The sequence below is a fragment of the Leptinotarsa decemlineata genome, unplaced genomic scaffold (assembly GCF_025532065.1).
Source record: "Leptinotarsa decemlineata unplaced genomic scaffold, Ldec_3_MD MMD2_tig00026307_RagTag_RagTag, whole genome shotgun sequence".
In the NCBI taxonomy this organism is placed as follows: domain Eukaryota; kingdom Metazoa; phylum Arthropoda; class Insecta; order Coleoptera; family Chrysomelidae; genus Leptinotarsa; species Leptinotarsa decemlineata.
In genome coordinates this window covers 1,544,154-1,559,814 of record NW_027412681.1, presented here as the reverse complement: position 1 = coordinate 1,559,814, position 15,661 = coordinate 1,544,154, and the positions used below count along the sequence as shown (strand labels likewise).

The following is a 15,661-nucleotide window of genomic DNA, read 5'->3' as shown; positions in this document are numbered from 1 at the left end:
CAGCCACGGAAACCGATCAGAAATGAAGCAGTGGAAGTCGCTGTTTTGGGACATGTTGAATTGGATCATACTCAAAGTACCCGTCAGCTTGCTGCAGCCTCAGGTGTCTCCCGTTCGTCTATAATACGGATATTAAAAACCTATAAATTTCATCCGTACAAAATTAAATTAGTACAGGAACTCAATGAAGATGATCCTGATAGAAGGCTGCAATTTTGTGAACAACTGAGCTAGCTACTAATTGATGATCCGCACCTATCATTCAACACGTGCTTTTCCGATGAGAGTACATTTTTTTGAATGGAGCTGTGAATAGGCATAATTGCCGTTACTGGGATGACAGCAACCCACACTTACGCCGAGACGTCCATACCCAGTACCCTCAAAAAATCAATGTCTGGTGTGGCGTATTAGGTAGTCATATCGTAGGGCCACTTTTTATTCCTGGGAATTCAACTGGTGAGGTCTACCTGAACATGCTTGAAGATACAATTGATCCTCTCATAACAGAAATAATTGAAAATGACCAAAATCATAATGATGATCGGCTTCATTTCCAGCAAGATGGAGCACCTTCTCACTATGTTGCTCCGATAAGAGAGTTTTTAGATGACCGGTTTCCTGGATGGTGGATTGGAAGGAGAGGCCCCATCGAATGGCCTGCCAGGTCACCTGATGTATCGCCTTTAGACTTTTCCCTTTGGGGACACTTGAAAAATAAATGTTTTGCTACGCAGCCCGAGTCCATTGAAGATCCTTGCCAACGAATTACAGCAGAGTGCAGTAGTATAACACCTGATATGCTACAGAATGTTAGGAATAGATTTGAACAAAATCTGTATTATTGTATGGAAGCAAATGGATCACATTTTCAGCCCTTGCTAAAGTAGGATTCTACTAAGTCAATTACACATTTCAAAGTACTGGGTTGTAGTTGTTTTTCTTCATAATATCTACATGCTTGAGTGAAATACAACAAATTAGGTATCATTGGAAAGATAATTTTGTGCCCTTTCAAATGGTATATCACTCGACCCCACTTTCCATTTAAAATTTTAGGGTTGTTACTCACCCTCGCTAGGGGTTGAAGGCACAGGTAGAAAAATGCATCTGAAATGTGTCCTCCTCAAAAGCGAAATCAACCTGTCCGAGCATTTTTGCGTTAAGTTACAAAAAAAGGAGAAAAGCAAGGTGCATACTTTTCGTTGGACCACTCTGTATGAGAAAAATATAAGTAATATGGAAATCGAGCTAATGAGCACTCATATGTCTTGTATTTAACTGTCCTTGAAGTTGCTTTACACCGAAACATTTTTTTCTTTATGGGAAAATTGTTATATATATGCTCATGGATGACCATGATAACCCGCTGAAAATCAAACTCCAGGAGGTGCTATGTAGCTATGCAGTTCCAGAAGGTGCCAGATACTATTTATTGTGAATTCAGATATTATTACAGACACATATAGACTTATACAGTGGAATAAATTCTCTATTTCGGTTACGGTACATTTCCCGAAAGACGTCAAATTTAAATTATAATTTGACATACTTCAACGGAAAAATGCTACCTACCCTACCTTTAACCCCCGTCCAATGACAGGTATAACCCCCAATTTCTAAATTGGAAATATTAGTTAATTTCCTATCTATGTAGACGCCCAAGTTTTTGATTTCTCTCAGGGAATCTATTTTTATTGTTTTTCCTTGTTCGCCGACATCAAGAGTTTCAAATCGACAGTCATTGGATAGATTGCAGCTGAAAGGAAAAAACATTGTTTTTTCCAGATTCACTGTCAGGGGCCTTTGGTCAAACCATTTTTTGAGCAAGTGGAAGTCTACGTTCTTTTTCAAAACAAGCCAAGTGTCTGCCTCATAGAATATCGCAGTATCGTCTGGGTGTCCAATTATTTTCCCAACGCTGTACAAATTGAATAATTCATTCAGTTATAAATTGAAAAGCAGAGGACCCAGTACCGTACCTTGCGGGACTCCACATTCTATTTGTTTTTTATTGCTAATTATATCTGCAATTCGCACAACTTGCATTCTATTTCGAAGATAGCTTTCAAAAAACGTTTGGGAGTTCCCTCTGATACCATTATTTTTCAAAGTTTGTAGGAGTAGTTGATGATCGACAGTATCGAAAGCCTTCGTTAGGTCTATAAATAGACATAAAGAAGGTTTTCCTTTCTCCAAGGATTTATGTATCAATTCTGTCAGTTCAAGAATCGCGTCTTGGTTTGAGGTTTTTTCTTTGAAGCCAAATTGTTTATATGAAATCAATTCGTATTTGGTTATAAATGAGTTTATTCTTTTCTATAGCAATTTTTCGAAAATTTTTGATAGACGGGTGATAAGCGAGATTGGTCTATAATTTGTGATTTCAGTTTTATCCTTTTTTTATGGATAGGAGTCACTATTGCAGTTTTGAATGAGTCGGGCCACACAGCACATTTATTAATAATAAAAACTGAAGGATTTAATATATAATGTGATAGGAGTACCTCCTGATCATTTTTTATTGGTCCAATTGTGGTTGATTCATGTTTAGTGCCGGTGATTTCTTTCACAATATTCCATAGTTGTTTGGTATCTTGTTTTTTGTATTCTATTTTGTTCTTTTAATAATTTTGCTTGGTGGTTTTTATCAAATTGGTGACTTTGTTTCTCAAACTTTTGTAACGGTTTTTTAATGGAATGCTGTCAAGGTATTTGAGACTAGTTTTGAATAAACAATTTTTTGCGTTAATCATAATATCATTAATAATAAGATAAGAGAAGAACACAGGCAGTATCTTCAAAAGGTTAATGTTTAGGCAGGGATTGTAGGAAATCATATCGTTGGTCTCTTTTCCATTGAGGGCAACTTGGATGGCGATAATCATTTGACACCACTTTAAAATGATGTCATTCCAAGTTTAGCGAATGGATATCCTAATCCAGGAAACCCTAATGTTCCAGTGAATACGATATGGTTTTGGCAGGATAGAGCACCACCACATTACCAAGTTAATGTCCGGCAATACCTCGATACATTTCCCAATCGGTGGATAGGGAGGAGAGGATCGATTGAATGGCCAGCGCGATCACCTGATCTATCATCATTAGATTTATTCTAATGGGGATGTGTAAAAAACAATGTGTTCAAAACTGAACCTTCAGAACCTTCAAAAGAACGAATAAAGCTTGCGATTAGGTCGGTCACGCCTGATATATTAGATAATGTTAGAAGACAGTTTTATTTGAGATTAGGATGTTTCCAAGACGTTCGCGGTGAATATTTTGAACATCTACTTCGTTAACACCCATAGTTCTTTCATGTATTTTACATTTCATTGCGTTTTCCATTAAATTTTAGTTTTTGAGTTTTTTTTATCGAATGTCGGTATCCACATGATTTTAATTTATTTTATCTCAATTGTTGTAAGAAACTTGAAAGCAATAACCATTTTTGAATAGAGAATGAAGGGATCTTCCAAACGATATATCACAAACCTATACTTCTCATTTAAAAAAATTGAGGGTTGCTCTTGTTATTTGAATTGGAAGGTGGGGCTGGCATTTTTACGTTAAAAAATGTAAAATTATAATTCACATTTGACGTGTTTCGAGATTTTTTTTAATATGTAGAGTAACCGAAATAATGAATTTATTTCGTTTGGCTTTTACACACTGTATAATTGAACATCGCCTTTTCGATTCATTTTGAAAAATGTATTTTTTAGAATTTTAACGCCTTCTTCACTTTTTGTCAAATTTGTCGACTAGTATTCTTTTACCCGCCCCAAAATCCTGTTTTGTGTAATTGGCAACATGCAAAATTATATTTTTGTTGGATTTCATGAGCCACCAATACAAGTGACAATTGAGAAAAATAGCTGAAAATAACAATCATATTGAGCAAAAAACCCTGAAATGAAATCAAAGTGGAATGAAACACAAGCAAAAAATTTCAAATTGAACAATTGAACAAAAAAAACGAAAATTGAGATTTCAAGCCAGGTTACTTCGCACTGGAGGTTCGAACTAATGAAATTATGAAACATTATCAACCACCTTCAAAAAATTCTCGTTTTGTTTATCTAGCCTCTCCAGGAAGATGTGTCTGAAGATGTGTGATCCAATGGGCAGTAAACTCCAAATTTTATTCGATTCCTTCTACCATCCTTTTTGATAAAAGATTGCATCGGTGTATAGGTATATCCCTTTTCAATCTTGCAGTTAAAAATAATAATTTTCCTGAATTATGGAAGATATCACGAGCTTGTCCCATTTTTAAGACTGGAGATTCATCTGATAATCGGAATTATCGTCCCATCTCAATCCTATCGAAATTTGCTTAACTTCTCGAAATTGTCATCTATAATCACGTACATATTCCCTCAGTTCGTAATATCATATATCCGCAACAACCTGACTTATGTCAAACAGATCCACAAAAACAAATTTAATTGTATTGATCCAAAATGTTAGTGATGTATTAGATAATCGTGGTCGTTGATGTGATACATAGTGACTGATTTTGCTAAAGCATTTGATCGACTTGATCACATGATCCTTCTTCAAAAACTCCATCAATTTCGTTTCCATAATTCAGCAGCACTTTTCCTCAAATCCTACTTACTTCAACGCGAACAGTTTGTATCTTATAACGACTATGATTCTTTTTATTACAATCCCTTACTGGAGTACCTCAGGGGTCAAATCTCGGACCACTTCGGTTCTTATTATTCATTAATACTCATTAATAAGTTATTTTTGCAGATGATTTGAAAATATATTAACCTGTCGAAACTATGAGACTGTAATACTTTGCAACGACAGTTAGAAAATATACAGACTAGGTATGAATTTAACAATGCATCCAAATGTGAAGTAGTGTCTTATAGTAGAAAAATATCAGTCATCGAGTACAATTATCAAGTAGATACCATTTCACTGTCACCAAGTAACTCAATTAAAGGCCTTGGTGTATATTTTGATCGAAATTTGTTTTTTTCCAACCACATCAGATCAAAAGTAAGTAAAGCATTGAGAGTTTATGGCTTTATAGTTCGCAATTGTAGATTTTTGTCAAACACATCTGCTCTACAAAAACTTTTGAGAGTCGACTGGCCAGAACCAATTTGTATCTCAAGTCTCCTATATCGCATTTGCAATAATTTCAATTCAATTTCAAATGTGTGTAATATCAATTCATGGAGAATTCTTAATTTACTGGTATAGGTTTTTAATAAAGGCTATTATTATTATGTCCATAGGACAGTCTTGCTCTGCATAAACTTCTTTCCATAAGGGCGTTGCAGGTAACTTCTTCATCAAAGATAATAACTGGATACTCCACTTTCACTGCAGATAGAAAGACCTCAATTGCCCAGATTTGTTTTTCTTATCAGAGTTACTCAAATAAAACCGCAGATCAAAGGTGTTATGTCTGTAGCTATCAACCAATTAATTTTTGGAATGTACTCACGCCACCAAGTTTCCCGCAGTATTCCAATTAAACCAATAATTTTCCTTTAGGGTCCTTAGTAACAAAGAACATCGATAATTTCAGTTTCACATAAATTGCGATTGTGCAGCGTCCGGAATTTCTTATTAGATCCTCGAAGACAAAGTGATAACTCCATTTTTCCCGGAAAATGGAACACTTCACCCTTTACTGGGAGTATCAGAGGATTATATTTGCCAGAAAATACAAAAGGAATGGGAAAAAAGCAGTAGATTAACAAATAAAGAGGAGATTTTAATAACATGTGACATGATAATTGTTGATACAGTTTTCATAATGAGTTACATAATAAATTCTCTGATAGTTCAAATATTGAATGTGGTGTTCCTCAGGGTTCAGTTCTTGGGCCAATCTTTTTCCTTGTTTATCTGAATGATCTCAGTAAACTCGACATTCGAGGATCATTCACAATGTTTGCGGATGATACCACATTACTGTGGCATGATAATAACGTTGAACTTCTGAAATCTAACATTTCCAAGGACTTAGAAAAGGTTCAACAATGGTGCGATGCAAACTTGCTTTGCTTCAACATTGATAAAACCAGGCATATTGGCATTTAAGTTCATATATAATGACCTTCATCTAGGCAGGAATATTGTTATCAACAAATCACATACCAAATTCTTAGGAATCTACTTAGATGATAAATTAAAATTTGAGGAACACATAAGAAATCTAAATAAAAAACTAGCCTCAGGTTGTTATGCTATCAGAGTGAAAATGTTTTGCCAAAAAAATTATCCTATCAAATTTGTCTATTTCTAGTCATGTGTGTCGAAATAACCAATGAAACCATCATTACACTGATAACTACCCATGGATAGTTTTCACGGGTAGTTATCACTTATGTCATGACATTGCTAAGCAACCAACACAATAAAGTTGTTTGACATTTCAGTAATTCAATTTATTTCGAAAATATCACTTCCTCGCTTTGGTGTTCAAAATGATGCGGCAATTGACAAAATCATTGAAGAAAATACATCAAAAAATACTGTCAATAGTAAAAAATACACTTGGAAAATATTTATGGAGTTTTGTGACGCCAGAAAATATGAATTGGATGGAAATCGTACTCTCGAAGAGCTTGCATTAATACTCAAGGATTGGGCGATTAATATGAGAAAAAAGGATAGCACAGGAGGCTACTGTTACAACCGTATGGAATATAACAAGCAAATTATTACAAGAAAAGTATTACAAGGAGTATAATATCATGCTAGACCCCTTTAAAAGTGTTGCATTCAAACAAGCGCGGAATGCACGCGACGCAGCACGAAGAAATTTACAAACAGATCCCACTGAACGCAAAACAAGCTCAGTACCATTAACTTCAAATGAAATGAGTAAAATTATAAACTTTTGGGATGAAAATACCCCTATAGGACTCCTACGCAAATTTTATCACATAGCAGCGGTGGAATTGGCTTGGAGAGGTGGTGAAGGTGCTGCTTGCTTAGTTGATTATTTTCATATCGAAAAGGACAACAATGGATCTCCAACTAATAGGATAGAATATAATTCAATTTTCAGTAAAACCTGCCAAGGGGGTTCAAAGAACTGCGCCTCTAGCAAATGGTTAGTTCAAAATAGTGATAACAATGCTTGTCCTGTCAGATTATTCATTAAATTATTATCAAAACGAGGCACATATATCAAGACAAATAGACTATTTTTAAAGCCAAATCGTCACTGGAAGACAGGAAGCGATAACTGGTATGACAATATGCCTCTGGGTAGAAATATAATCAACGGATGGACGAAATCTTCTGCTGAAGCAATTGGCTTGGATACGAAACAGAGGAAAATAACCAATCACTCTAATAGAGCAACTGCAGTCAGTCAACTAGCTAAAAGTGGAGTGGAACATTATCACTGACGCCAATTGTCAGAGAATTTCTCAATTATAGAGGGATTTTACACGGTTTAAGGAATTGCAAGGAATCAGAAATTTGGAGGAATTTCGGTAATACTGATTTGTAGGCACACTTTTTAAAATAATTTGTAACTCATCAGTCACTGAGAGATACCGTCAGATGGTTTACAAAAATGATGTTCACCTTGAATGATCTGAAGGAAAAATTCTTTCAGGCCAGTCTTCCCTCACCTACACATCAGGTTTATGTATTGACACCTATCTGAAAACAACTACTCCCCTGGATAATACCATGAAGGGCGTTGAATTATATCCGACATATGTCAGTGCAGGAATTTTCACAGAAATTCTTGCATATGCTTTTGGCGATACAATTGCCAAAATTGATTTTCAATTATTGGAACAGGCACACTTGCAGGCCGGTTTCGGGCTACTTAGCCTCTCGTCAGTGCAAAGTTGTGTCCATCATCCACATGAAGTCGATGACTTTTCATAATTGAAAATCGAATTCCTTTCCCAGTATCATTTCTCGAACTAGGCGGAAGCCAACGGCAAACAACATATATGTCATCGCTCCCTCTGCCTGTAGACGATATACTAACTAACCGTATATCCGAATGGCCCAAATCCTCGTAAGTATAAAAAAATAAATTTCATCTATGGTAGGTGGGCATACTTGAAAACTGTCTATAAATCAAATCATCCTGAGGAACATTTGGCAAAACAACTACCGGAATTGATTTTCAATCACAACACAACAAAGTTTTTGTTTCGGGGTTGAAATTAGATGATTTTAATGTATTTCCACGTGTTAAAACCGAAAGTGACCATAAAAATTATATATTAGCTCTTGTTTTCAAGATATAGTATCATTATATGAAATATATTTCATCACCAACAGTTGGTACACATGTTTGTTTACATAACACCCCTCTCATCAGCTGTTCTTAAGTAGTAAACATAACCTATGTGAGTTTGTCAATTGTACGCACGTGGTTGCTATTGAAATTATCGTGTGAAATTGATTTTTAAATTAATTTAAGTGCTGATCTGAAATGCCTCGAAAGTGTGTGAATTCTGTCGATAGCTTTTGCTATATATGTGGTGAAATAACATTTAAGGCTCAGAAACGTAAAATGACACCTATCGTTAAGACATCCTATGAACATTATTTTGGTGTGGAAGTTGGGGACCAAGATAAATCATGGGCTCCTCATATATGTTGTAATTCTTGTTCCGTCATATTGCGAGAGTGGCTGAAAAATAAAAACCGGGCAATGGCTTTTGCAGTACCTATGGTTTGGCGTGAGCCTACCAATCATACAGACGACTGTTATTTCTGCTTAACTCCTCCCATTAAGCAAGGTTTATCTATGAAGAAAAGAGGAACGGTTAAATACCCTAATCTCCCATCTGTTCTTCGGCCTGTACCACACTCAGACAATTTGCCAGTCCCTTCTCCACCCCAAAACTATGAAATTTTAGAGGAAGGTGATGAAGACTGTTTAGAAGGAGCAACCCATCCTTCTACATCCTATGACCCTGATTTTGAGGTAAGCGATAGGTCTAGTGATCCGCACAGAATTAGTCAAGCAGAGTTGAGTGACCTTATAAGAGATCTTCGCTTGTCTAAGGAAAAGGCTGAGCTGTTAGGGTCAAGACTACAACAGTGGAATCTTCTAAAACATAATGTGAAAATATCTCAGTACAGACAGCGTCAAAAAGATTTGCTTCCTTTTTTTGAGAAAAAAGAAAACCTCGTAGTTTGTTCTGATGTTAATGGTTTGATGGACTGCTTGAATTTGGATCACACTCCATCTGAATGGAGACTGTTTATAGAGTCTTCAAAACTAAGCTTAAAAGCTGTACTTCTGCATAATGGAAATCAGCTACCCTCTATTCCTATAGGTCATGCAGTTCACATGAAGGAAACGTATATAAATATGAAAACACTTCTCCAATCAATCAAATATGAACAACACAAGTGGCACATCTATGGTGATCTGAAAGTCATTGCTATACTCCTAGGAATGCAATTAGGGTTCACCAAGTACTGTTGTTTTTTGTGTCTGTGGGACAGTCGGTATAGAAAATCTCACTATAAAAAAATGAACTGGCCTACACGAGACCTAAACCCTAATGAGAAAAATGTAGTTTACGAGCCTCTTGTAGATCCTAAGGATGTTCTCCTTCCCCCATTACATATTAAGTTGGGACTAATGAAAAACTTTGTGAAGGCCATGGACCAGGAAGGACAAGCTTTTAAGTACTTGAGAGCAAAGTTTCCCAGGTTGAGTGATGCTAAAGTCAAGGAAGGCATCTTTATTGGGCCTCAAATCCGTGAAATCGTAAATGATCCTGCTTTTGACATAATTTTAACAGGAAATGAAAAAAGAGCCTGGGAAGCCTTTAAGGGGGTTGTACATGGGTTTTTAGGTAACAAAAGGATGATAACTTCACAGCATTGGTTAAAGAGCTTCTTCAAGCTTACCACCAACTTGGATGCAACATGTCCTTAAAAATTCATTTTCTTCACTCTCATCTTAATTTCTTCCCACAAAACTGTGGAGCTGTGAGTGACGAACATGGAGAAAGATTCCATCAAGACATTGCCTTAATGGAACAGAGATATCAGGGCCGTTGGAATGAAGCAATGCCTGCAGACTACTGCTGGTCTGTGTGTAGAGATGCTCCAGAAGTGTTTTATAAAAGACAAGCTAAACGACAGCGATCTTACAATGAATCGGATGGACTTAATTGAAATTTGGTGGTACAAACTTCTTTTATTTGTCAAAACACTAAGAATAATGTTTTTTTTATTAATTTTGTACTTAAAATATTCTAAAAGAAACATAACAATATTGTTTTATGTACTTTCACTTTTCACGTATAGTATAACTACTCTTTAAGATTAAGTACTGTGTATCTCAAAAACCAGAGCTAATAAAAATTTTTCATTGTTATTTTCGTTTTTATCACCCCAAAATTAGTAGAAATTGACTAATTTAGTGTAGGAAACATTCAAAAAATATTTTTTTGTTGTGTTGTGAATTGGAGATCGTTTTCAAAAAATATCAGACTTTCACTTCGAGCAGATTTTACATTTTGAAGGTTTTAGATGTTGATCTTAGATACTTTGACATAAAAATGTATACCTACTAAAAGTACATAAATTTTTTCGTCAGATTCAATTAAGTCAAAACACTTGGATGAGGTATTATCTGAGGAGTTTTTATCATGTTGGGGAATATTGAGAAATTCGTTTGAGAAACTGAGGGGTCTGAAAATTTTCTATTGGCAACACTGAGAATGGAAGTGAATATCGGAAATCTGGATATGAACAGATTCAATAATGGCCAATCATTCAATTCAGTTTGATCGTTCATGATATATTGAGAGGTTTTCAAACCTTTCTTCTGGAAATAAAGGGGCTTGTATTCATGGTTGAACTCGTCTCCGTCTGTGATTGAATGAGTGGCATATGTGGAATTTGTTTTTCCATTCTGGAAACTATTTTTGTGTTCCTTCATGCGGGTTTTGAACGTTCTTCCAGTTTGACCTATATAAAATATACGACATGACCCACATGATAATTCAGACACTCCTGATTTTTCTGAAACTGAACATTCATCATTGGTATTCTTTATGTACATGCCTAAATTGTTTTTGGTTTTGAAAGCAATATTTACACTTTTGTGGTGCAGAAAATCTAAAATATTTGTAGTGATTTGACCTAAGTAGGTTGAGGTTCTATAACTTTTATTCTGGCCATAAAGTATTCTTGTTCTGCTGTGAAAAATTCAATTTAATTTCTCCCCAGCATTCTTATAACGGACTACAGGTGTGTATTACATAAAAGTTACTTAACCTACAAATATTACTTAAAAGATTAGTGGTGATACAAAAGTAAGGGTTATGAATATGTGAATTAAACAGAGTTCACTCAAATTCAACTGAAAATGTAGATCTCACCGTTTCCCAGATAGCATCAGTTGGATCGTCTAAAAAACCGCCCTGTATATGAGTTCAGGATTCTACGTTTATCTATTGGTTAATCACTGAGGTATGTTATTATACAAATTCACAACACTACGTAATGAAAGCTTCTCCAACGTCGATTTTTTTTAATCAACCATCTCACTCAGAATCTCATTCAAAAGCGTGAGGTAATTGGGTATCAACTATATAGTTTTTCAAAACAGAAAAAACTAATGATAGTTTGTGGTCGCTGGTCAAAACAAATAATTTGCATGTCTGGCTTTCTAATGAATGTGGCACACAAAGTTCATGGATTATCGGATATTACAATCAATGTATGGAATGCATGCAATTTGTTCGAGACACGACTGTTGAGAGACTTTTTTAAAAAAGCTTGTATTGTGGTGAATGTTTATTTTAACCTAATAAAATTGACGGTTTCGTTTAGCTGTGTCATTCAAAGGACATCACATTAGGTAAGAAGGACCAAACTCCAAAAAAGGCACACATTTTGAAAATCGACCTGTTGGCCATTGGTCTTTTTTGTTTGAGACTTCTCTCCAGCATTTTCAATACCTATGTGTCTTGTAGACGGCAAACATGGTAAAATTTCGCCGGAATTCCATCCTACGTCAGCTACGTCACAATTGGTTTATGGCTACCAGTAGCGGCCGACGTTATTTTCTCTAGGGCATGATTTTCAACAATATAATAATAATAATACATTTATCACCCATCAAAGAAAAAAACAGAAGAATATACAGTAGTGGTGGTGCTATTAAATGATATTCTGGTGAATAAATGGCTGGACTTATTGGTTCAGATAACAGTTGAAAACCGTTTCTGTTTTTCCACCAATGCCAATGAGATATTTACAGTTTTAACAGATAACAATACATTAACGAAACTGAATGAGTAAAGATAAGTAAATAAAGAGAAGGAGAAGAAAGGAAAGCATAAGAAGGTAAGGGTTAGAGAGAGAGAGCAGAGCAATTTTTGAGAACTTCACTGAATACTTAGTAGGTAGTTGAATTTGGATTTGAATGCCAACGGCGATAGTTGTAGGTATGATCCATCCAGTTTATGCAAATTATTTATGCAGACTGCCATATTGTAGGAAAAGAACCGTTTGTATATTTCTTTACAGTGTGATGGTATAGTGAGAATGGTTTGTTTACGAATATTCAAATTATGGATGTCCGTTCTATAAGAGAGTTTTTCATGTAGATAAGGACTATGATCTGTATTAATTTTTTATGGCTATGGCTCTCCAGCTTCCTGAAAGAATGTTCCCCGCAAGTGGCCGTCGATGGATATAATAATAAAAATAATAATGAATTGTCTTTGCTTATTCTGGCGGAGTTTAGCTCTCCCACTCTTCCACTCAATCAGTGGAAGAGTAGCGTAAGTGTCTCTTGAAAAATGTGAAAATTATATAAAACAAAAATAACGGTCCACAGTATAAGAATGATCGGACACTTAAGACAGGTACTTAACTATATACATATATAAAAAAATAATAAAACAAACACACACACATACATACAACTATATATACATAAAAAAATTGGTCTTCAACTAGGGTGAAATAAATGCAGTGAAAACAATAATCATCATAACAGTGTATCCCTTTCTGATAATTCTTCTATGCTATAATATCCCTTATTAGTTAATAGCTCCATTATTTGTTTTTTAAATGGTATGATACGCAAATCTTTGATATCTTGAGGCAAATTATTGAATAATATTATGCCATTACATGCAAGTGATTCCTCAAATGTTTTTGTTTTATGTTTTGGAATAGTTAATAAATGTCTATTTGGTGTTGCATGGTTATGAACTATTGATTCATATCTCAGATTGGGTACATTATTTTTCACATGGAGCTGAGCCTTATATACCTAGATACAAGGTAACTTTAGCATCTTGTTCTTACAGAAAGCAGGTCTACAGCTGAACCTGGTGCAATATTGAAGACAGTTCTAATTAATCATTTCTGAACAATAAAAACACGTTTTGCCCCCACAGAGAAACCCCACATTAATATATCTTGAGGCATATGTGAGTAAGCAAATGAGTAGCAAACAGCACGAATAGTAAACTAAGCACGTCTTTCTGTCGTATTGCAAATATTGCTTGATTCAATTTTCTGCAGACATGATCGATATGGACCTCCCAAGGCAAGGTTTTATCTATAAACATACCAAGGAGTTTCGCTATTTCCGAGAGTTCCACTGTGTTCCTTAACGCGAATCCTAAATGGATGGTTTTACTTTCATTCAAATCGCATTCGAATTCATAATATTCGAGCGAAGAAGTCAGAACAACCAACCTCTAATTTGTTAGTTAACAGTCACATGGATGTAGTTGAGGTTATGATAGAGAGATCTCACTATTGAATATTTTCAAACTCCAGAAATCCTACAAAATCCTGACACAACAACAAATGTTACTGCACCAAGTTCCACTTTCATTCAAAATAACAGTCAGTTTTCCTCAACGATGTTTTTTTATTTCAGCACGGGACGGTGGCGACGTCGAGCGAAACGAGCGTCGGGACGCAGCCTGGCGGCAGCGTCACCAGTAGGACAGCCTCCGAGACGCCACAACTGCCGTCCTCAACGAGCCACCACCACACGGGGGCCAAATTTCGACACGGCCTCCTCCAACTCATGATCCACACCATTGATCCTATGCACGATGGTCAGTATGCAGGTATCCCTTATCATTTTCAATTCTATCGGTGTTCGTGTGAACGTCGTGTTTGTTGCACCGTGTTGTTTTGTGTAGGGTGGTTGAAAGTTGTCGATTGTAATATTTTTTCAACAGTTAGAAAGGTAACCAAGAGGCTAAGTGTTAGTACACCAACCTTTTAACCATCAGTTTCCATTGAGCTCATAACCATTCACAGAAAGTACTCATCTGGAATTATTGTCAACCCCCAAACTTTAAATGATCTGTGAAAATCTCAATTTAAAACTTATAAGGTGTTACTGAAGTTAGTGAACTACCTTTCAACCTTGAAAACATACCCAAAAAGTATTCGGTATCAACTCTCATAGCTCAGATAATCTGAGCCAATCCACCTTCTGAGTAAATACCAAGTGTCACTCAAGTTAGTGAACAGATTTTCTACCAACAGCGTTTCTATAAACCTATACAAAGGGTGCTCACCTGAGAACTTTATCAACCCCCAGTTTGGAGAATGTAAAAAAATCATCCAGGAAAAAACAAACAAATCGTAATCAAGGTGATGAATAACCTTCTAACAGACACGTTTTCTGTGAGGTTGAAAAATACTCGCTAAGGAACATCACCAGCTCCTTATAACTCAGATAAAAACTGACGAGTGCTTCTCAAGGTAGTGAACTACCTTTCAACCACCAGTTTTTGTTGACGTTGGAATCATTCACACATACTCGTCTGAAATTATTGTTCACCTGTGAATTTTTAGAAAATCTGTGGAAATATTGAGTTGAAACTCATCAAGTGTTACTTAAGTTAGTGGACAACTTCTTAAAAGACCGTTTTTCTGTGAGACTTGAAACCATACCCAAAAAGTACCCTCCAGGATTTGCCTTTTGGGTGAATACCAAAAACGTCACTCAAAATGGTGAACAACCATTTAACCAACAGTGTTCCTATGAGACTTATGACCATACCCAAAAAGTACCTTCCAGGTTGTGCCTTTTGGATGAATACCAAAAGTGTCACTCAAAATAGTGAACAACCATTTAATCAACAGTGTTTCTATGAGACTTGAAATCATACCCAAAAAGTACCCTCCAGGATTCGCCTTCTGAGTGAATACCAAAAGTGTCACTCAAGTTTGTGAAGAACTTTTTAACCAACAGTGTTTCTATAAGATTTGATACCATTAACAAAAGTGCCCCCCAGGATTCGCCTTTTGGGTGAATACCACTCAAGTTAGTGAACAATCTTTCGACCAACAGTGTTATTATGAGACTTGAGACCATACCCAAAAAGTACCCTCCAGGATTCTCCTTTTGGGTGAATACCAAAAGTGTCACTCAAGTTAGTGAACAACCATTCAACCAACAGTGTTTCTATGAGACTTGAAGCCATCCCCAAGAAGTACCCTCCAGGATTCGCCTTTTGGGTGAACACCCCTCAAGTTAGTGAACAACCTTTTAACCAACACTGTTTCTATGAGATTTGAAACCATACCCAAAAAGTACCCTCCAGGATTCACCTTTTGAGTGAATACCAAAAGTTTCACTCGAACCAGTGAACAACCAAATGCTATTTTTATGAGGCTGGAAACCATA

At 35.9% G+C, this 15,661-nt stretch overlaps 1 protein-coding gene across 5 annotated transcripts in view; it reads left to right on the top strand.

Moving 5' to 3' along the window:
- Nckx30C overlaps positions 1 to 15,661 on the top strand; it is a 163,779-nt gene that overhangs the window by 58,972 nt on the left and 89,146 nt on the right. For 3 of the 5 annotated variants that reach the window (XM_074181188.1, XM_074181184.1, XM_074181186.1), the window contains one exon: positions 13,892 to 14,087. In XM_074181188.1, coding sequence (XP_074037289.1) covers positions 13,892 to 14,087 — 196 coding nt within the window. The remainder of the gene's footprint in view (positions 1 to 13,891; positions 14,088 to 15,661) is intronic. The other 2 variants (XM_074181185.1, XM_074181187.1) reach the window with 1 other exon arrangement.